The following is a 23,748-nucleotide window of genomic DNA, read 5'->3' on the forward strand; positions in this document are numbered from 1 at the left end:
AATTTGTTAAACTTCAAAAAACGTTTTTCTACTTTTTAACCTAACTAGATTATATATCCATGTGAATGAGAAAAAAGTAAATTCTAAAAATAGCCTTATTAATTTAATAACATTATAATTAGTTAAAGAACACAATAGAGTACTTTTAATCACTATCCTCATTGCAGTTGACTGTTTTCTTATTAATGGTGTTCCTATTTTTCATCATTTTACAGGTAACAGCTGTTTTTTCTTTTCCAAAATATACCTTGTGAGGTACTATAGAACATGGAACAAGGCGTAGATCTCTGAACTGGTAAAAGTTTTCCGGTCAAGCCTACCATAGTGGAGGAAATTACGGAAAAAACAACGGAAGCTGTTATGGAACCTATGACTTTGAGGCAAGCAGTAATAGAGGTGATACCTACGCAGAAGAATACTACTACTACTACTACAGAAGGTGTACAAGTAGAGGGTCTTCCCTTAGACCAACCTCGAACTGCGGGAAAGGAGCCAAACGACTGAAGTCAAGAAAGTCTTCTATGGAAGAGAAGGATATTCCTTTGGAATTAAGAGGAATTATTCTGGTGATTTGAGAGACTTGCTAAAGATCTTAAAATGAATATGGACAAGAATATCAAGAGGACTATTTGTGAAGTGGAAGCAGACCTCACTATTGCAGTCAAAGACTTGAGGGGAATGGTCAGGAATTCCACATTCTGCACTGGTAAGAGATCGACATCGAGGTAACCTTCCAAACAATGGTTGCCACTGACTGTCCAATTGCAGAGAAGTTGGATAATGGAGTGCCTGTTTCACAGGTGGGAGAATTGATTAAGAGAAATTGGCTGAGGAAGGTATTCCAAAATACACATGTTGAAGTACCAGATAGGAGTGATGGGGCCATTAATATGATAATGATCATCGATATGCACGAGATGAAGGAGGGCAGGGTGCTGCAGGCAATGGCCACCAGGCACCCGCAGATAGTATGGCTCTTAAACAAGCTTGGCATTAAAGCAGGGACAGTGATTTCAGCCATAGTCAGGCCAAGCTGATTGGTAGTGATGGTGGTAAGGATCTGCCAATTGCCAATAACTTCCACGCGGTGTACGTGGATTCAGATGATGGCGGTGACTTGACGCAGACCCTGGTCAACGAGTTTGAAAAGATTAGAATCAATAGTAGTGGTAATATAGGATCACTGCAGACAAAAGTTTATGGTCACAGCTGTGTATGTACAGAAATTACTGGAGTGTGATGGGAGGAGGAGTGGTGCAGATACCACCTTATTGCGCCTACGAGTCGACTTCCTGCTGCATGAATTGACAGTGAACTGACACCCCAGACACATAAGACAGAAACAATAATGGTCAAGTCGGGGTCGTCGTATGCGGACCTGCTCAAGACGGTTACGTCTGAGGTGATGGTACCAAAAGCAACTGAAATTTTGTCCATCAGGAAGGCTGGGGACCAAATGGAAATCAGGTTGAAAGAAGAAAAGGATGCCTCGGAAGCCTTTAGGCAGGCAATATCTTTGATCATAAAGGAAGGTAGCATTCAATCGAAAATCAAGACTACTCTCTTTCGTACTAGAGACCTGGAGAAATACATATTGCCAAATTAAATTGTATGGGAGCTGGCACTGGCCTCTGGACAGGAATTACCAGAAGACCTGAGAGCATTAATCAGGCCAGGCTATGGTGAAACAGGTGTAGCTATTTGTCGGCTTCCAGTGCCACGCACCTGCTATTGCAGAGAAGGGCAGGATGCAATTTGATATGGTACCCTGCACGGTGGACCTTGTAGACTCACCACAGCAGTGTTTACGCTGCCTTGAGACAGGGCAGTGAGGTTTTGTAAGGGTGAAAACAGAGCAAGTGCTTGTTTCAACTGTGAGGGAGAAGGGCATCAGGCGGCTGACTGCACATTGAAGCCTAAGTGCTTGACAGAAGGGCATCATTAATACAGAAGGGCATCACACTGGCGGAGCACCATACCCTAAAGAGACGAAAAAAGAAACTAACAAAGTCCTTATTAAGGAGAGCGACATACTGAGCCGGGGAGGATTGGGCAGTCCTCGCCTCGATAATGAGAGTTGTACAATTCAATATGAACCATTCTAGGTTGGCACAGGATATGCTAACTGTTCACATATCGGGGGGCAGATGCGGACATAGCAATTATCTTTGAGCCGTATGTTCCTCTCTGTAGCTGGACTGGATTGCTTTGGAGGATGGTGGGGCGGCACTCTGGACATGCACATCTCTGCCGATGCATATGTTCATAGAGGCAATGGTTTTGTGAGGGTGACAATGGATGGAGTGTATTACTATTCATACTATCTCTCGCCCAACATTCAAATAGCGAGCTACAAGGAAATCTTAATAAACATCTCTAGAGACCTCCTTACACATTGGCCGACGCTTTCAACTGGTGATTTTAACGCTTGGGCAATGGCCTGGGACTTGCCAAGAATGAATGCACATGGTAGACTAATTATGGATATAGTTGCAGCACTTGATATGATCTACCTTAATGAAGGAGATGTTTATACCTACAGGAGAAGCATGTCGGAGTCTACTGTGCACTTAACATTTGCCATGTCAGAGGTGGCTGTAAAGATTACGAATTGGCAGGTCTCTGAGGAGTACATGGGCCAGAAAACGGGCAGGAAAGAGGTGTTTTGCCTGCGTTCATGGGCTGGAATGTTAAGGATTTTGACTCGAGTACATTAGCTGATGTCCTCAACTTTCATGGCATACATGATGCAAACATGGCAGAGGAAAAGGGTCATCATGCACGTTGTTTGGAAGAGGCCTGTGTGGGTTTACCAAAAAAATATAGCAGACCGAGCCATCCCCCAACTTATTGGTGGACTCTGGAGATTGTCAGAAAACGTATGGAATGCCATAAGGCCAGAAGGTCGATGACTCGGGTGTACCTGCACTTTCTGAGATCAATATATACGACAAACTATAGGGAGAGCAGGAAGGGGCCTTGCTGGACTCATTCATGAGGCTAAACATCCTGGAAACAACACATTTAAGAGGTGGAAGATGATTCGTGGGAAAGGCTATATATGATCTTAGTTCAGAAGACCTTAAGACCTGGGTACCTGTAACCTACATCTGGGTACGAGACCCAGATGAAATGCGGCATATCATAGAGGGGCTATTCCCCTCAGAGAAGAGTGAGCAGTGTACAACAGGGAAGATACGAATCTCTGCCTCCCTTCACCAATGAGGAGTTCATGGCGGTGACATCAAGAATTCCAGTGGATAAGGCACCAGGACTGGACTGACTCCTGAATCTTGTGGTAAAGGTGGCGGCTTGGGCTGAGCAGGATGTCTACCTGGAAATGTACAATACTTGCCTCACTGAAGGAGTTTTTCTAGGCAGGTGGAAGAAACAGCGGCTGGTGCTGGTGCCCAAGTTGGAAAGGGATCTGGCACTTCCCTCCTCGTACAGGCCGCTGGCCATGATTGACTCGCTTGCCAAGATATTGGACTGAATGATAGAACAGCGCATATCGAGAGCTGTGGAGGAGGTAGGCGGATTCTCTGCAAGGCAATTTGGCTTTTGTGGGGGTAGTAGGTCTGCCTTGGATGCTGTGGTGGGTGTGTGGGAGATGGCAAGGAGGTCTATAAGAGGCAGAGGAGGCAGAATGGATATTCTGGTGATGTTTAATGTGAGAAATGGATTTAATTGCATTACTCACACAGCAATAATGCATTTCTTGGTGGCTTTTGATGTCCCAGAGTATTTGATAAGAATGGTACGGTCATATCTCACTGGGCGTATTCTGAAATGTCAGGTGCAGTGCGGCCTAGTTGAACGATGTCTAGATAGAGGAGTGCCACAGGGGTCGGTCCTTGGACCAACTCTCTGGAATGTTGCTTACGATGGGGTGTTTCAGGTTGCATTTCCTCATGGAGTAGCCTTACTTGGCGGGAGGCTGTCAATAAAATTTGTGACTCTTTCTCAGTGATCAGTGCCTGGATGGCGGGTGCCGGGTTGAAGCTTGCACCAGAAAAAACTGTGAGTGGTTATTACCTCCACAAAAAGAAGGCCCATGGTGACTTTTGAGTTGGAAGGTAGGACTATAGTCACATGGCTGGCAATTAAGTATCTTGGGATATTTTCAGTTCCAAGGAACATCTACAGTATGTGGCAAAAAAGGCCAGGTTGGTAATGCTTTTTATGGAATTCGTAGTCATTCGTTCCGATTGGGGGTTGAATTATTGCACTATGCGTGTCCTTTACAAAGGTGTCAGGAGGCTATCATGGTATTAGGCTGCACCTGTCCGGGCTAATTGCTTGGCTTATAGGTATTAAGCAGACATTTTTCTGCGGGCCCAGTGACTCCTCTTGCTGGCTGTTATAGGTGGTTATAGAACAGTCTCATAGAAGGGAGTCTGTGTTATAGCCAGAGTCAAACCAACAGATATATTGGTTAATGAGCATAAGGAATGCTACATTTCTAAGGTAAATAATCTATTGATGTCAGAATGAAAATAAGAGATTGAATAGCAGGGCCTTCTGTCTTGGCAGGTCAGGTGGAACAAATCCCCCCACAGGTCATTACATGCACGGTATGTTTCCTCTGATTTAGGTGCGATTGGATGGGTTTCCCGCAATCAGTATATCACACAGCCTCTCAGGGCAAGGTGCCTTTCGGGTGAGTTTGGCTAGGTTTTGTTTGGTGGCTCGAGTCAATGCCTGGATTGTGGGACTGATGATACAGTGGACCACGTCCTCTATGTCTGTCCCTGATATGAGGTTGAATGTTCACAAGCTGTTAGGGAACTTGAGAGAAAACATTCATTTCTGAATCTCCATATTAACGGGATGATCCGCAAGGAGTGGTTTATAGTGGCTGGTTTTCTTCACGCCCTTGCAGTGTGTAAGTCTGCAGAGGAAGTTTAATTGAGGTATTTGATCGTGGTAGGATCACCGGTGGCTATGGTTCCAGCCTAGTCATTGGATTGATTGGAGGTAGGCGCATTGGCATTGTGCCATGGTTATATTGGTATTGTTTGTGATTCGATTTGGAGCTCCTACTGGTGGAGGTGGCCGTGCTGCCGGGGTACCCCCTGGTGGGGTGCTGCCCATTGACCAGGGGCGTGGCATCATTCCGCCGGTGGCAGTCCTGATTGTAACTTGGTAATGCCGCACGAGACTCCATGATGGGACTGGGTGGTGGTGCAGAGTTTGTCTCCGGCTCCTGCACGGACCAGATCCCCTTGTTAAGTGACCTAAACTGGTCGATTTACTTAGGTGTAGATCGGAATTTCTATGTTGCGTAAAACATAATTTTGATTGGTATGAGTGTAGCACTGATTTCACTATCAACTTGTTCGTTTTCTGAGGCATTCACAGTCACACACGATGCTGTCAAATCTGACTAGGCACAGGGTTTCGGTCAGTTAGTTTGAGGGAATCATGTTAGGTCGGATATGAAGATGTCTGTTTGAGGCCTACGTGAAGGCAAAATTTGATTTGTATTTTACTGATGCAAATGTCTGCCGAGGGATTTACATCAGTGGCATTCCGACCGAGGCCTGGCTGATGACTGTGAGATGTAATCATTACAGGGTCTAAAAACAACCTCCAGTAAAGCTCCTCAGGGCTTGGAATGGAGGGGGTGGTGTGGCAACCGGTAATGTCACAAGTTAGATGTCTTTCCCCTACGGGGTTGGGATGTCTTCATTTTATCTCTGCTTATCAGACAGTTTCCTTAGAGCCAGCGGAAGTGCTGGTAGGACGTATGTTCATCGATTTGGTATTGATACAAAGAAAGAGGTTAAGAGAGCAGAATGATTTATCATCTGATGAGAGGAACCATGTAATTGAGCTTACACATGATGAATTGATGGCAAAGTAGCAGGAGAGATGGGACAGCGACATTAAGGGCCGATGGACTCACCAAATAATAGGAGATTTCAGGAATTTGTGTGGAAGGTCGCATGGCTCACTGGGATATAGTCTTACTATATTCCTGGTGAGTACCCATGGTGGCTTCAGATCTTACCTTTACAGGTTTGGAGTGGACTGTTCGGACATGTATCCTAAATGCGAGATGACGGAGACTCCAGAGCATATCTGTTTTTTCTACCCATATTTCAAGGAAAAACAGAGGGAAATGCTAGACAAACTGAGCCACCGGTGCATGTTTAGCCTGGATGAAACTCAGCAGAACATGATGACAGGTGAGGAAGACTGGAAAGCTATAAAAGTTATGGGAAAGTTAGATGCAGCTAAGGAGTCCTGTGCAAGAAGGAAATACCAGAGGGTGCTGGGGCGGAGAGGCCTGCGGCTGAGTGTCCAGGAGGTCTCCTGAACACGTGGAGGTCGCCTTGGCGTGATGAAGCTGTGGAAACTTCATTTTGGTGCCTGATAGCATGCTCGTTGCTTTGGAGAATGTCAGAACCGTATTGGTAAGTGCTGTTTTGTGTCCTTTTTGCTGGGTGTGTTTGTAAGTTGTGCGGTGAGTGCATGTGTAGTGATTGGTTGTGTCTGCTGTGAGTGTTTATTGTGGTTGGTGGGTTGCTGTGTTGTGTTTTTCTTCATGAGCTGTGTTATGATGCTTGTATGTTGATGGCTGTTGTATGGATGTGTGTCATATTGGAACCAGTGTGCATGGTTTGTTGTGCCTTTTATGGGCATTTTACTAGTGGTTGTCTCATGTGTTGTTCTTGGTTTGTGTGGTTTTGATGTAACTTTATTGTTAGTGGTGTCTGATTGTGTGTGGGTGTTTAACCCCCTACTGAAGTAATGCCACTTTAGTGGTTTCTAGGAGGGGAGATTAGCCTGAGGTGGAGATTTAGTCGGTAGCACACACTCACACAATAACTTCTTATGGAACCTGTTAGCAAGCTTGACACTGCCTTGGTGCCTGTAAATGGGGTTCCTTCATCCTATTAACAAAAAAAAAAATAAGGTAATAGCTGTATCGCTTAGTAATAATTTTTAAAAAACACACATTAGATCATATAGACAGTTGTGTGTTTTATAAGCTGAATGAGAAACTGATTGCAATTCAAGACATTATAAATATGATGATGAGGTATTTAAAATCAAAGTTCTTTTAAAATAGTTCTACATTAACAATTGTGCTTAGAAAACAGTATGACTGATTTTAATTATTATACAAAATTCCTCCTCAAATAATCAAAATTAACATAGTTTTTTTAATTTTCTGACTGAAACAACCTACCAAATAGGCAATAACTAGAAAACTATGATATAAAAATGACCAAACTTAACAAGGGCAATCAGAAAAAATAGTTACTAAGGAATTAATAAGACATATTTTTATAATTTTGTTTGAGTGTTTCATACAGATGTAAAGCTGTGTTATATTAAAAAGCAAGGATACTTTTCCCTTGACTTTTACTTCAGCTTTTTTTTTTTTTGAAGGAGAATGTCAATATTGAAATTATATTATGTAAATTTATAGCAAGTAATTGGGAATAAAATAAGACAAATCTTGATTTTCTACTGTTAATATGAGGTAAGTTGTTAAGCTTCAAACATATCAGCAAAGATGCAGCAAGACAATAAATTTTCACATGCTGTAACTTGTAAAAAATTATTCTGATTTTTTCATTATACAAATTTGAAAGCAGTTTTTACACATCAAATATATGTTATCTGTTTCTGTAGGAAATAAAATACACAGTATAAAGGTAGAAAGTTATAAAGAGTGACTTAACTGTTTGCAATATATTAATCTAATGTGTCTATCTACTGTGCTGAACCCAGATGTGTTAGATTGTCTACCTGCAAAGTTATGTTTCATTACAACCTGATTCATTTTTTTTCTTCATTATACAGAATTAAAAATATCAATCTGTGTAGATGATTAAAAATATATATTATTCATTTGTGATGAAAAAATAAAGAAAATGTAATTAAATGTAATTAAAAAGGTAAATAAATACAAATCTTCTATTGTTAGTGCATTAACCAGAACTGTGAAAAATTATATCTGTGATGACAAGTTGTTGGCAGCCCATACGTAGAAAGGTTAAGTGACATAATAGAAATAAATGTACATAAAGTAAAATTTTACTTACATAACACAGCACACATATTTATAATCTGCCCAAATACACAGCTTTCTGGAGTTTTTGTACCTACATCACTAATGTACGGTACATATGGTTCAACATGACCTTCCCATACTGCTACAATATACCTGAAAAATTAATTACGACTATTATAATAAACAAAAAACTAAAAGAAAATACTCACAGAGTTTGTCATTTAATATATATTTTTACAAAATAATCTGAAGTAGTTCATTGCATATATGCCATGCAGACAGTGCATGGATGTAGATGTGATAATAGTGGACAAACATATTATGAAAAAACAGAATCTATTGTTTAGAAAGGAAGTACAAAAAGGATTTAAGAGAATTAATACAGGATAACATAAATAAGATTAAACAAATTTAGAGGTGAAGCATCTCAAGGAATTAAAGGAATAAAGAGGACTAAAGAAAAGGTGTGAATGTGAGTAATCCATTCCAAGTGATCCAGCAGTGGTTGCAACACCATCTCAGAAAAAATACATTTTTTAGGTGCATTCCTACAATGGATCATTTTCGATGCAGCTAAATAGTTTTAACTAGGTTTCATTGGGTTGAGGTTGTCAAATATTCATTATGTATTTTTTTATTACATTTTTGGGGTAAGTGAGCTGTCGTAAATAACTGTTTGTTCTAGATGATCACTTATGACACTAAAGCTAGGCTCTTTACTTTCTCTTGATCTTTATAATAAAACACACAAATGGAAGAACTGTAGCCTGCTTATCTGCCCAGTGGTGCTGGGCAATCAAGAGGCTTTCAGTTCTTTCCTTGTGCAACAAAAATTTTAATTTCTGAAAAGTCAGCCAGAACAATGCATTCATCATTTGACAAAATTTGTTTTTTTTTTCTTTAAAAAGTTTTCCTTGTGATTTTGCAATAAAATGATGAATTTTTAGATTTTCAAGCATAACAATTAACATTTCAAAGAATTCTTCTCATACATAATTTTACAGTTGTCATCATTTCCGTTCTGCCTTGTGTCACCCATTGTTTGTATTCTATATTGCCTGGCATTGAGTCTTCTTCAGACTATTCAAACATGTTAATCAAAGCCTCTTTGCCTCAACGTTCTTGACATTTTCCCATGACAATCCTAATTATCTGTCTTGCATACCAGAATTTCCAAAAGATATTAATAATAAACTTAAGATTGATATACCATAGATCATCAACTTTATGTTCTGGTGGTATAAAAGACATGTACATTATAAGAACCAGATGCCCCTGCAACAACGTCATTCTGACTTAACTCACAGAATTTCGATCTTCCAGTTTTAATGTCAGGGTTCTTCTTTTTAAACTCAGAAAAAACTCGTTTAAATTACAAAGCACTAACCATTTTTGTGTTTGAACCTTAGTATCATTTTCTTTTAATGAAACACAATACTTTTCTTTAGACATCAAATGATTTTCATTCATCATCTTCATAAAAACTTCTAACTTTTTGTATTGTAATTTCACATATTACATTTGACGCTCTCCTTTCTTGTAATTCCGGTAAAATACCCTGTTCTTTTACTAGGTTTTTTGTTATTTTAACTATATGTTATGACACTTTAATTTCATTGCTAAGTTTTCATTGCTTGGCTCTAAGAATTCGGAAATAAACTGATAATTTTAACTTTATTCTCTTGGTTAGAAACATGACATTTAGTTTTTCTATCAGATCTTCATATTCAGTCTGTAAATTTTGAGGACTGTCATCTGGATCAGAAGTAAGAATTTGCTTTTGAAATGAAACTTAAAAATTTTTTTGTGACAATGATAGAAGTTTTTTCAATTTTGTTTTCAAGGCTATAGATCTTTTTTCTTCACTTAATTTCCTAATTTTACAAGCAGGTGATAAACCTAAAAAAAACAAAGGCTAAATCTAACTTTTTTTATAATTTGTGATGCGTCATAAAGTCTTACAATAATGATCCAAAGTTATTTCTCTTAAGATTTATTACAGGCTTTTTATGGTTTTTGAAAGGATCTGGGCAATACTTGTCAAGCGTGGTGGTGCCGGAGATTAAACAGAAAGAAAAAAAAAGGATAGTCATCATTGATAATTTATAAAAAGTAACTATACTCTTATGTAAAAGTACAGAAAAAAATTGAGACTAAGAAACTGTTCTTTGAGAAATTACCCTATAAAAATTGAATTTTATTCATTTGCATTCAATAACTGGGCTAAAAACATACATGCATAAAATCACATTAGGTAGGTAAACAGGGCTTTGAAATGAAGGCCAAAATGTGCAGAACACAATGAAGCTTTTTTTTTAAAGCTAGGACAGCCGATTGCTGAGTAATTTAGAAAATCATAGATGCCTGCAAACATGAAAAACAGTATGGTGTTCAAAACAAACAAGGCCCCCATTTTTAAATTGAATACAATAAAAATTAAAATATTTAATAAATAAAAATAATAATAATATATAAAAATATTAATATACTACCAAAATATAAGGGAATCAACCTACAAAACATGAATTCATTCTGAGATGATCAAGCAACCAATTTTTTTTTTATGAACCATTTGGAATGGGGACGGACCCATATCCTTTACACTCAGCTGAAAAAATAAAAATATAAAAGGAATATTTTTAATTTATAACTAATACTATAGTAATATATATATATATAAAATTATATAATAAAAATTAGCACTAAAAACATGACAAAGTCCAGCCAGTTTTCTCGATTCACAGCCATAACATCCCTTGTTAATATAGAGAACACATAGCTTGTTACACCAATTAATCACCTAGCTGGAATGTGTTAATTAGAATCCAACAACTGGATTAGAATGTGTTAACTAGAACCCACCAATAGTGCCAGAAAGTGTGAAGGAGCTGTTGACATTAAAATATAAAATGCATTAAATTTAACTGATGTCTCATACAAACTTGGAACTAAACAAATTGTAATATAGATCTGGTCATCTTATACTGTATGTTAAAAACAAACATTTAATAACAAATACCTCAAAAATTTTCTGTTGGTGTATATGTAAGCCTATTTGTGTGCATACAAATGTGGATGTACATATGTTCATTATTTATTGGTAATTTAAAAAAAAAATTTATTTAACCTTGCCTAGCGTAGATAGATTTCTCCCTCAATTTTTTGCCTGGCATTTTTGTACCCTCCCTAAGAAAAATCCAAAATTTTACCACTCTCCATAGAAATCCTTCCTTTTGGGTCTGGTCGGTTTTTAAATTGGAGTTTTCTGGGACAAGTTACGGGCATTTTTTGAAAAATGAGTGCCATAAAGCAAGTAAAAGGACGTGGCAGCTCTCGAATTAAGAGTCCGAAGGTTGAAGGAAATGACGCTGATCTCTACTCACCAGGATCTGCTGGCCTTGCGAGAAGAAATGGATAAGCTGTTTGTGTTGATTCAGGAGAATGTCACCAAGAAACAAGAAATTAAGGAGTTGGTATGGGTCTTTGATAAATGTGTGGACGTGGTGCTGAGACTGGAAGAAGAGTGGATGCCTCGGGATATGGTGGAGGTGGCCACCCAGGCTACGGGACACAGCACATCATCAACAACGGCAAAAATTAAACACTAGCAGAGTGCGAGTGGGCTGGCAGTCGTGCACGGTGCTCCTGAGGGAGGACGGCCTAGGTGTTTTCGATTTTGAAAAGGGGAGCACCTTGCAGTGGCCTGCAAAGGGCCAGACCGCTCAAAGATGTGCTAAAATTGTGGAGGGGAGGGCCATTTCCGCCGTGACTTCAAGGAACAAGCCCAGTGTACCAAGTGTGATGATAGCAGATACAGTTTCGGAGATGTGGCTTGTAGAACTAAGAAAACCACACAATGAAGCTCATCTACATGAACGCCAATAAGAGTGGACTAGCCCATGATCTCCAGTGGGAGGCAGCTGTCAACAAGGAAGCCGATATAATATCGACATCAGAGCCAAATGGAGGGGTGGTCAGGGGCCGAGGCTGGTTGGTAGACCCCAGAGAGGATGCGGTGCTCAACGACTTGTCAGGCAGGTATGCGCTATCTGAACAACAGACGGAGGCAGGATTTGTTTGCACTAAGTGGGGGAGATCCTCTTGTACTGTTGCTACATCTCTCCCAACTCTTCTTGGGGTTGAGTGCCACCGCTCAACCCCAAGAAACGTCCGGGACCAGATAGAGGTCCAGGAGAGGTGGCCTAGATAGTGGTGGGGGCATTCCCGTGGATGGAGCTGGACTGTTTTAACCAAGACTTCACGCGGGGTGCCTTCCCATCATGCTGGAAGAAGGCACACTTGGTAATTCTACCCAAGCCGGAAGGAATCCAGACCAGCCAGGGTCCTTCCATTCAGTGTGCTTACCCAGTACACTGCGCAAGATGTATGAATGTGTCGTGGAAAGGCGGCTCTTGGCAGAGGCACAGGAGCTAGGGGGCCTCACCCCTCAAATTGGATTCCCGAAGGACATGTCAGCGGTCCACGCAATTTGTGAGGTAATGAACTCTGTCGATGCAGCAGCAAATGGTACGTGGCGGACAAGAGCGATCCTGACTCTGATACTGTTGGATGTCCGGAATGCTTTCAAAAGCCTGCCATAGGAGGTCATCGGGCAGGCGATGAAAGAGAAAGGAGTCTCCGGACAACTTCAAGCGATAATTTGTAGCTACTTCAGTGACAGCGAAGTGTGCATGTTCACGGATACTGAGAACAGGTGTTTCAGATGTGAGCGGGGGTCCTGCAAGGCTCTTGTGGAACATTATATACAATGGAGTTCTCTTCGCCATTGCCAGGCTTAACCAGAGGGGGTTGAATCTTCGGATTCGTCGACGACCTGGCCCTACTGATCAAAGGAAGTGTTGAGAGGCACGTGGAGGCCAAGGGAAACATTGCCTTGGCAATGGTGCACCAATGGATAGTGACTCAAGGTCTGCAAATAGCTCGGGAAAAGTCGGAGGCACTGGTGCTTGCAGGACTACGCCAGCTAAGGGAAATGCGCTTCACCATCGACGGTGCAGAGATAAACCAAGCCTAGAGGGCCAAATACTTCGGGGTCTGGATGGACAAGCACCGTTCATTCGGACTTCATGTAGAGGAAGCAATAAAGAAGGCAGAACAATAGCTGAGGGCTATCTCGAGGCTGATGGCGAACACAGTAGGGCCTCGAGAGAGAAACGTCGACGAGTCATAGCTGCAACCGTGACATCAGTCCTATTGTATGCGGCCCCTGCATGGAAAAGGGCATTGGCGGTCCATTGGCGGGAACGCTGCCAATAGACTTCTTGGTGGAGGAACGATGCTTGCGGTTTGAAGGTGTAGGCAAAGGGAATGCAAGGGCGCAGATCATAGCTATCTGGCAGCAACGGTGGAAGGCGAGCCAGGATGGTGGACTATGCATCTGATTCCGGACGTGAGTGCTTGGGTGGGGCGTAAGCATGGTGAAGTTGGATACTACCTCACTCAACTACTTTCTGGCCACGGGGCCATCGGGGCTTTGATAGCTATCTGCATCGCTTCAAGAGGAGGAGAACAGCAGGTTGCAGGTACTGTGCGACAGCTGACACAGCCGAACACACCTGGTTCGACTGTGTCAGGTGGGAGAACGAGAGACGTCATATTCCGGTGGCCATAACACCAAATAATGTTGTCAGACTCATGCTCCAGATTGAGAATGGATGGAGGGAGGTTGAGAGAGTGGCTCTTCTCGTACTAACAGCGAAGAGCGAGGAGGAACCCCTTTGACGTACACACGGCCCTGGATGTCATCAGAGGCGTCGAAATGTACTTTATTTTTGTATTTGTTAATGTACCATGTTAGGTTAGGAATTATTGTATTATTGTGTCTTTGCTCATGTTGTTTGAATATGCTATGCCGGGTATACCGATATTCATTACGGGCGCGCTGGTAGATCCGCAGACCCTCAGCGCGCACGTCATCACCGGTAATCCCCGTTAGGGGGACGCTGGTATCTTCTGCTAGCGAACCTAACTCTTGCGCGCAGCACGCTAAGGATAGAGGATCACCACTTTTTCCCGGGTTTCCGCCTGCGTTTAACAGACCACTACTAGGAAGCAGCGGTCATGACCTCCAGGCACTCTCCGATCAGCGGACTGGCCACTACTTAAGTTCCATCCATTGGCCGAGGTCGCCGTAGGACCCTATCGCAGTCAGTCTTGATGGCCCGGTCGAATTGTTCGGCCATCAATTCCACCTCCTCCCTGTGCCATTCCATCCCCTATAAGGCAACTGCGCGCTAGCGCCACAGCCTGTCCTGATCCAGGCCCCGTAAGTTATAGCAACCCGAATCTGGAGCTCTTAGACCGCCACCGTAAACGATCTCATAGGTTACAACCCTATGATCACTCACACTGGCCTCGGGCCAGACAGTTCAACTACTTTTACTTCATACCAATTTGCCCGTGACCAAAGTGACGTCGATGTAACTTTCCCCTAGTTCGGAAGAAAAAGTTGGCGGTTGTTCTGCCTCGTTAATAAAGTAGAGGTTCCTGGCTTCAACGAACTGTTCAAGACAGCTCCTCTGGGGGTCAGTAAGTGGTGAACCACAGGCGGGAGACTTAGCGTTAGCGTCCAGAAGAAGCAGCACTCTGATACTCAACCCACCGGGTTGGTCTAGTGGTGAACGCCTCTTCCCAAATCAGCTGATTTGGAAGTCGAGAGTTCAGCGTTTAAGTCCTAGTAAAGTCAGTTATTTTTACACGGATTTGAATACTAGCTCGTGGATACCGGTGTTCTTTGGTGGTTGGGTTTCAATTAACCACACATCTCCGGAATGATCTAACTAAGACTGTACAAGATTACACTTCATTTACACTCATAAATATCATCCTCATTCATCCTCTGAAGTATTATCTGAACGGTAACTACCGGAAGCTAGACAGGAAAAAGAAAGCACTCTGATGCCCGGGAGACTGTCCAGAATCCTGCCCAATTTCGTCAGCAAGTCATCGATACTCCAACCAAACTGGAAGTATCCTGACATCAGTATGACATCGAGTGAACCCCTCGTGATTCGCATAACATTAGAGGATAGGAAAATAGTGTCGAGGCCGGCACTAAAGCATCTCGCATATGGATATGCATCAGGTTAAGATTTGGCACACAAGCAGTTGAGACAGCTAATAAAGCCGAGAAGATTGAGAGATTAATAGCCGGCCTCCTACCTAATACTGGTGGACCGACTATATCTCGGAGAAGATTATTAGCAAGAGTGACGTATGCTATAATGTTGTACGGGGCGGAGCTTTGGGCTAATGTAATGAGATTTACAAAATATCATGGAATACTATGTTCACAGACTATGTTGTCTGCGAATCACAGCATCATATAGACCAGTCTCTAAGGAGGCAGCTGAAGTACTGGTGGGTGCAATGCTGATAGATTTGGTTATTTTTCAGAAGAAGATCCTCTGGAACTAGAGGCCCCTGCCATTAAGAGACAAAAAGTGCATAACAGCCCAGATAACAGAAGAATTAATGGAGACTTAGCAGGAACGGTGGGACCGAGCCACTAATTGTCGATGGACCCATCGCCTTATAAGCGATATTGGTAGTTGGTAGGAGGAACCGTGGCTCGCTGGGATACAGTTTAACACAGTTCCTGGCGGGTCATGGCGGTTTCAGGGCGTATCTCTATAAATATGGCTTAGACCGCACGGATCGCTGCCCTGACAGCAATGAGGAACAGACTTCTGACCACGTGCATTTCTCTTGCCTGTGCTTTGATGAAAAACATGTTAAGCTTGGAAGATATGTTCCATCTAGAGGACACGTAAAGCATAATGCTAAAGGGAGTAATGCTAAAAGAATGGAAAGCGGTTGAGAGCTATGTTAAGAAGGTGATGGGATAAGCTACATATTTATAAAGAGTCCCGCCAGGAAATAAGACGTCAGAAGGTGCCGGAGCGGGTAGGTCCGCGGATGAGCGCTTAGGGGGCCCTCCGAGCACGTCGAAGTCTCCTTTGCGCAATGAGGTAGTGGGCACTTCGCATTTCGATGCCTGACAGCGTGACTCTCCCCTTTACCAGACGTAATGCTCTCCATGAGTGGTCCTAGGAAGGGGAGGGAGAAAAGTAGATAGATTTGAGGACATAGCAGGAGAGGCGGGAACAGGGGATGAAGGGCAGGTGAACTCACAGGATAATTCGGGATATTAGCAGATGGATTACGAGACTCCATGGCTCGTTGAATTTTTAACTCACTCAGATGCTGATGAGCTATAGGGTCTTCAGGGCGTATTTATATCGTTTTGGACTAGACTAGCAGAAACCTGCCCTGATCGCAGAACGGAAGAAACGGCGCAGAATGCTTTCTTTGAGTGCCCCCGATTCGCTATGGAGAGAGGTGAAATGCTGGCACTCCTGGGTACGACTGTTCTATTCCTGCCTAAGGAGCTTATGGACTTCATGCTGGCCAAAGAAGAGAACTGGCTTCTTGCAGTCAGATATTGCAGAACAGTCATGGAGAGGCTTCTGATGGCGGAAGAAGGAAAGAAAGTAGACAGACCCTGAGAGCTTTGGTGAGGAGGGCAGGCCGTGGGCATGTGTCTAGTGTACCTTCCGACCATGTGAGGGTGGCCTGGATGTGATGAACCCACAGTCACTCTGATGCCCGAAGCAGGTAAGCTCCACTTTCAGGAACTAATTAGAAAAAAAACTTGAAGTACTCCTAGGTATGAAGGTTATGTTCCTGCCTGAAGGACTTATGGATTCCAGGTTAACCAAAGAGCACTGACTTGCTGTTAGGTATTCCAGAGTAGTTATGGAGATGCTCCAATTGGAGGAAGAAGCAAGAAAGCAGACAGGTGCCTGAGAGCTCTGGTGCAGAGGATAGGGCTGCGGGTGGTGTCCAGGGACCCCCCCCCAAACCAGTGGGGGTGACTTGGATGTGGTGAACCTGTGGTACTCTGATGCCTGTTGCAGGAAGGTAAGCTCCCCTTTTCTGAAATAATGCCTCACAGCAGTTTCCAGAAAGGGAGAGGATTATCAGAGGTGGAGGTTTAGTCGGTAGGATGCAGGCACACATACACACTCAATAACATCTTGCGGAACATGTTAGTGAGCCCAACACTTTATATGAAAAATGATATTTCTTCCCTCTATTAAAAAAAAAAAAGGTAGATTGGCAAATTCAAACAAGATCTCACAATAATTGTATAAATAAACTAGCATCCCCATTGCAGGTTTGCCTGTGCTATATGGTTACTTGCATTTCCTGTCACAGTCAGTTAATAATGTTTAGCCAGTCAGGGCTGGCTTCACTCACCCTTCTCATCTAACCAGGGGACCGTGCCTCCTGGCCCCCCTGTGTTTATTAAACTCATGCTCATGGGAATAATAATAAATAAAAATTTAACCCTTTAATTTATAAAAAACTATTAGTATACTATAATTAGTTCAGAGCAACAGTTTGGTTGGTACAAGACCTGAAACTTTGAGTGATCTGAAGAATGTGGGTTTCAAAATAGTCAGTCTCCATCTTACAAACAGTAGTTATAACTGGTTACTGGCTTCGTATGGGAAAAATGTATTTTGCCCAGTTCTTAGCATTACCTGACATACACCACTAGGAGGAGATGACCGTACTTTGTTTTTTGTTTTGTTTTTTTTAAATTATGCTTTTTAGTTAAGTAACTGGAGGCAAGTACAGCCAGTGGCATTGCTCATACAGAACAATCACAAAGGCTGTGTTGGTTGAGCCGCTGTGCCATACATACACCATCTCACCCCTTAAAAAATCAAAATTTAAAAAACTCAAAAATTGTTTTTAGATGTTTATCTGAGGACAATTTTCAAACCCAAATTTACTGAATATCTTGTTTAGTATAGTTATAATTAAGGAAAATTTGCAATCACTGTTTAAAATCTTTTTACCTTTTTCAACATGAAATTTTAAAAAATTTAGAAACTGATTTTTAGATATTAACAAACATCAAGTTGATAAATTCATTTGTAACCGAGAAATTTAAAAAAAAAAAACATTACATTTTTACGGTTTTATAGCTTTATACCCTTATGGTAGAAAAATATTTTTTATTATTCCTATTGCGTACAGTGCAATCTGTACAATTAGTGAAACAATAAGCAACCCCCCCCCCATGACCCAATCAAATGAGGATGACATGTGACATGTAGTCTTGTACAGACTCAGGCCAACCATTCCTGAGATTTGTAAATAATTGATTTAAGATGAAAGTTTACCACTAGTCCAGCCAGTGGGCTGAAGGAAAGTATATATAAAAGTAGCCTGCCAGCTTATAATATGTTGATGTGATGAAAGCGCACTTAATAGATTTACCTAAGAAATAAAAACTTAAACCATGCCTTCTGGGATACTACATATGTATAAAAATTAAGAATTAAAATAAACAACTAAAAATATATAAAATTTTAAATCAGTTTCAATTAATAACACAATCTAAAACGTTTTAGTTAGTATATTTTAAATTAACAATAACGAAAAAACCAACAATAACAATATTGTGCATCATACAAGTAATTTCTTTGCCAGTGATATGTTTAAATAGTTAAAATATTAATCTTCTATCACTATAATAATTTTTTTTCATTTAATATGATACAAAAATGAAATCTCACAATAATCTTCAGCTATGAGTCGAAATAAATGTCGATTATTTTAAATTGCAAAAAAACAATTAATATCATCATCGTAATGTTTTCTATAAAACTACTTCACTGGCGGCAAAATATTTCAGTTATCTAACTTATAATCAAACGGAACTGAAACTGAAATGCAGTCGGACATATATCGTATTTATTATACATAACCTGCAAGAGCAATTAATACTTACGTTCCAATAAATGTCATCGGAATAATAATAAATAAAGCCACAGGGATAAAATGTAAATTTTGAATAGCCATATTATAAAGAAATGATAAACCAGAAGTAAATAAAAAGACTAATCAAATCACACTTTTCACAAAATCAACCACTAACTTAAATTACATTTCAACTACATCTTATCACACGAGATCTTCTACAGAGCGGATGACCAACTTAAGTTGAGACAAATTGAAAATGTATCAAGTCATTTCTATAACTAAAATGCTGAGTACATTACTATTACAGACTTTAAAATAAATCTTTTGGTCAAACTGAATAGCCTACTTCCAAAACACTGAATTAATAATTTAACATATATTATTGTAATAAAATGATACTTCTGTTTTGTTGTCCTCCACAGCTGATATTTAGATTCAGCAACAGCACACAAAATCAGCTGCATGTGTAATACGAATTAGGTTATATTTACATAAAGTATATTGGAACAAGTGATTTTTTTTTGTAGTTTTCGAAAGAGTTTATAATTCTATCTGATTAAGTCATGTCTAATTCAAGTGAAAAAAACAATGAGTTGTACAAATCACTGAAAGTGTATTTTGGGCACAGTAAGTTCAAAAGTGACCTACAAAAAGATGCAGTAGAAACAATTATTAAGAGTAAGATTTCATGTTTACTATTTTAAAATCTTTATAAATGTATCAAATCTTGTTAAATAATTGTCACCTTTTATTATGACAAGTCTAACTTCAACAGCTGACACTAATCTGTTTTGCATAAAATGCTGAATAATTTTTTGTGTATATTACTAGTACTGATAGTATTATAAGTATACTAGTACTGATTTAAGTAAACTAACTCCTCATCGTATTGCATTATTAGTAATTATTGTTTGGATTTAACAAAGCAAAACTGTTTCCTACTTATTGGAGATGTTAATTAGGAAAAGTTTCCTAATTTTTATTTAATTTATGAATTATGTACGTTTACAGTGCTGAATTGCCTGTTTAGTGGTAACATTTTTTGAATGTGTTGGTTGTGTGCATTTAAAGTGTTTTGTTAATCATCAATAAATGGAAAACTAACCGATTTCTTACTTTTTTCATGATTGTCAAATATTAATATTGACTACTTTGTATCAAGCCAAAAATTAGATGATCAGTAACATACTTCACTCATTTGGTTGACTCCTGTGATCTATTTTGGTTCTAAGGAGACTGATCATTGTTTAAAAACAATATGCTTTATACATTTTTTTGTCAGATCTTTCTCCTTAGAATAACTTAATGAATTAATTTTTAATAAAAACACTAATATTTTATTATGTTAAAAAAATGTGTACACTTATAGAACATAATTACAACAAATAACCATAATTTGAACATTTTTTTATTTTGTTTTCTGGCAGATGACAATAACATAACAAAAATGGCAAAGCACCATTTATTGCTAAAGTAACACAACTGGATTTTTAAGGGTTAAGAATTTCAGTAAGGTGAAATGTTAATGACTATCTGAATTTTGAATACTAACTTCAAGGGTAAACATTTTAAAATACGGTGAAAAGTTTTGAGGATGATAGAACAGTGGAAAATGTAAACTATGGAGTGGAAGAGTGAGGATGTCAACTAATACAATCTCTGTGAGAGTCTGCAGATAATGTTCTTGTATTGGTGTCATAATTCTGGTATTTACATCCTTTTTGGTGAAAAGTAGATGTCCATTATGAATCTACATAATTAGATTCCAGTTAGGTGACCTCAATTTTATGAGTGCATCCTGGATGCATGAAGGAAGAAGCATTTCAAAATTTTTGTGATTTGATTTAAGTTCTTTTTTGACTTTTAATGAGACTATTGTCAGATAAAATGCTATGTACTGGACTATTAGAAATCCAAATGTGGTGGAAGAATAACCACCAACAAATTGCAATGGTATATATACATTACGGCACAATGCAGCAAATCTTTAAGGGTATTAGAAAAGGTCATTTTTATTTGAAGTTACTGTTTCAGGTTTAGCATACTTAACAGTATTATATTAACCTTTATGTTTTTCTTTTTCAATAAAGTGTGCTATTTTTAGCTGGATTGTACATTTTTTTATCAGTTGGTTATATGGGTTTGATGCAGTTTTTATTCCAATCTATTTTTACGAGTTTTTTAACCTCAAAATATTGTTTTACAACCTGCATTTTCAGTTATCTGATTCATCTATTCAAATGCTTGTACATTTGAATATTTCTAGAAGCAAATGTACTTAGCTGTGTGCAACATTTCAAAATTTTTCTCAATGTTACCTTATTCTCTGTGAAATGAAATGATTGACTTTGATGAGTTACTCATACATACAAAACAACCAAACGCTAAATATTAAGGACGTGAAATAAAAAATTCTTTGCTCTATTTAGACAGAAACAATATAGTGCATGCCACTCAGTATTTCATCATTATTAGCCGTCATAAAGTTTGGTATGTTACAACAATGTAGTTTCTAATATTAAATAAAGAATTTTACAAGTAAACTGTTTAAGGACGCTGATGGCACCCTCTATAATTTCAATTAAATGTTCTAGAATTAATTATACTAAAAATTCTTCAATAAATTACTTTATTCCTGTTTTTTTAATAATTAATCTTTTTTAGGAAAATATGATGTATTTGTATCTATGCCAACTGGTTCTGGCAAGTCATTATGTTATCAATTACCAGCTGTTCTTCAGAAAGACAAGATTGCTATTGTATTTTCTCCTTTGCTGGCATTAATGAAGGTAATTTATGTATAAATAATGTTATTTTTTTCTATTATACAAATAATCTATTATGTATGTTTTATTTGTAAATTGAACCATTTTGGGGTGTCATGTGTACAATTTGTTTAAATAAAAAAATGAGTATTCAAGGTCGAGTGTGTATTTATGTATTCATTATTTATCGGTAATTTATAACTATAGAACTGGCAACAAGTTGAATATATCCAATTATATTTAAAACTTAAGTCAGTGAAACTTGTTTATAGCAATCTTTATTATTACAACAAATTACAGCTAAAATGAAAAAATTATATATATATCGGATTTATTAGTAAATAAAATTTACTAATAAATTTATGTTGGTAACAGAATGCAACATTCCTAATATAGTTTACAGTTGGTTGGTTATAACACTACTGGAGTTTTAATATTCTTACAACTGAATTTTATGAACATCTTTTATGTTTGGTAACAGTACTGTACAGTGCAACATACTGCATAGTACAACGTACTTATAGGAATTAAATATTTTATAAAAAGATACATTGTGCACATTGTACATATTTATTTAGTTGCATTATATTTTATTCATTTCATTACAACAGGTGGTTAGTCGCTCACAGTTAATAGCATATATTTTCTCTCTGTTACTTCTTTTTGGGGACAGACCTACTGTAATGTGAACACAGCTCCAATTGAGATTCAGGGACATATTCATTCCAGCACCTCCTCTACTATCTTTGTACAGATGATCTTGACCAACATCAAAGACACCGTATGCCACATGTTTGGTCAGCAGCGTAGTCCCCATTTTCTTATCTGGTGTAAGCACACTGAATTCTTTCAAGCTTGCTTCCCTATGCTGAAGAAACTGATGACACATGTACTCCATGCATTCTGTGGTGTTCTCCTCCTCTCAGTAGTCACATTCTGCAGAGAATCTAAATGTTTGCTTATAAATATGCAGACTGTTCTTACCATGCCTGGTAAGAAACTGGGTCAACTTTTACCCTAGTTCCCTGTGTTTGTGATCTAGCCATTCTGTAGTTCCAGGGTCAGTCAGTTGGAAAATGAATTAATGAGCAATATAATACCATGTTAGGAGAATATTAAGAAAGATATTAACTTATAGATAAAATATTAAGAGTTAGATAGTGTGCAAGAATGATTGATTAACTGTCTACTTCCACTAAGGATCAAAAAACTCTTCAAAAGAACACCATTTCTTTGTAGTTTAGGTACAAGAGGTAAATTAGAAGAAACTGCTCATATTTATTTAATAAGCTGTAAAAAAAAAACAGTTGATTAATCTTATCCAAAACTGCAAGTGAAGTTTTTCAAATATATTTTGAGTAGAAATGTATAAAAAATTTTTACATATGCAGATTAAATAAATTTTTAAGTAAAAAAATTTCTTGATATCCAAATTTTATACGACTGTTACCATCTTTTTCAAGAATCATTAGCAGTCATCATGACAGACAGGCCAGTATTGGTTAAAGTTCTCTGCCAGCAGGCTATCAAAATCGACTGATATCCACAGAACACAAAAAGTGGTTACTGCTTTGATATTCCTTTAGTGTTATAAAAAAATGGAGTTGAATACATTGACAGAATTGTCAGTGGTTGGAGACAAAACTTGTATCAAATTCATAAATGTAGACTTAACAGAACAACTAAATAGTGGATGCATATTCATTTACCCGATAGCCAAAAAATGTAAATACTTAATATGAACTGAAAAAAGGTGGAGGCTTCATTTTGTTTGGATTGAAAGAGATTTTGACAATAAATTGTAGAATATGTTCATAGAGCATTACTAAACATTTTTGAAATACTGATGAAACTTCAGAAATCAGCCCAAAACAAGTAGCTTGGGACCCTTTAGTTTTATATACATATTTTTTTTTCTTTTACTAGCAGTTCAAGTAAGATATTCAAATAGCCTGGACTTGGAATTAATAATTATCAGCTATTCACCAGATGAAAGTGTGAAATTATTTGACACTTAAAATCTATGAAGCTCAGCTGTGAGGGTGATACCTATTTGGATACCTCGGTGATGAAATTCTTAATGAGAATACAAAAGCTAGTGTCAAGGCATGATAAGTATCTGAATTAGTTTGTAAAATTTTGAGAAGTAATCTA

General features: G+C 38.9%; 2 protein-coding genes across 3 annotated transcripts in view; one reads left to right on the forward strand and one right to left on the reverse strand.

Moving 5' to 3' along the window:
* LOC142327437 (DNA damage-regulated autophagy modulator protein 2) overlaps window positions 1–19,182 on the reverse strand; it is a 33,107-nt gene extending 13,925 nt beyond the window's left edge. The window contains exons 1-2 of the mRNA XM_075370514.1: window positions 18,858–19,182; window positions 8,061–8,182 (exon numbers count right to left, since the gene is read on the reverse strand). Of these exons, the coding sequence (XP_075226629.1) occupies window positions 8,061–8,182; window positions 18,858–18,928 (193 nt within the window). The 5' untranslated portion in view covers window positions 18,929–19,182. The remainder of the gene's footprint in view (window positions 1–8,060; window positions 8,183–18,857) is intronic.
* RecQ5 (RecQ5 helicase) overlaps window positions 19,057–23,748 on the forward strand; it is a 47,540-nt gene continuing 42,848 nt past the window's right edge. Inside the window, exons 1-2 of one of the 2 annotated variants that reach the window (XM_075370513.1) lie at window positions 19,057–19,507; window positions 21,494–21,618. In XM_075370513.1, coding sequence (XP_075226628.1) covers window positions 19,393–19,507; window positions 21,494–21,618 — 240 coding nt within the window. In that variant the 5' untranslated portion in view covers window positions 19,057–19,392. The remainder of the gene's footprint in view (window positions 19,508–21,493; window positions 21,619–23,748) is intronic. The other variant, XM_075370512.1, reaches the window with a different exon arrangement.

This window comes from Lycorma delicatula, chromosome 7 (assembly GCF_047948215.1).
Source record: "Lycorma delicatula isolate Av1 chromosome 7, ASM4794821v1, whole genome shotgun sequence".
Taxonomy (NCBI): Eukaryota; Metazoa; Arthropoda; class Insecta; order Hemiptera; family Fulgoridae; genus Lycorma; species Lycorma delicatula.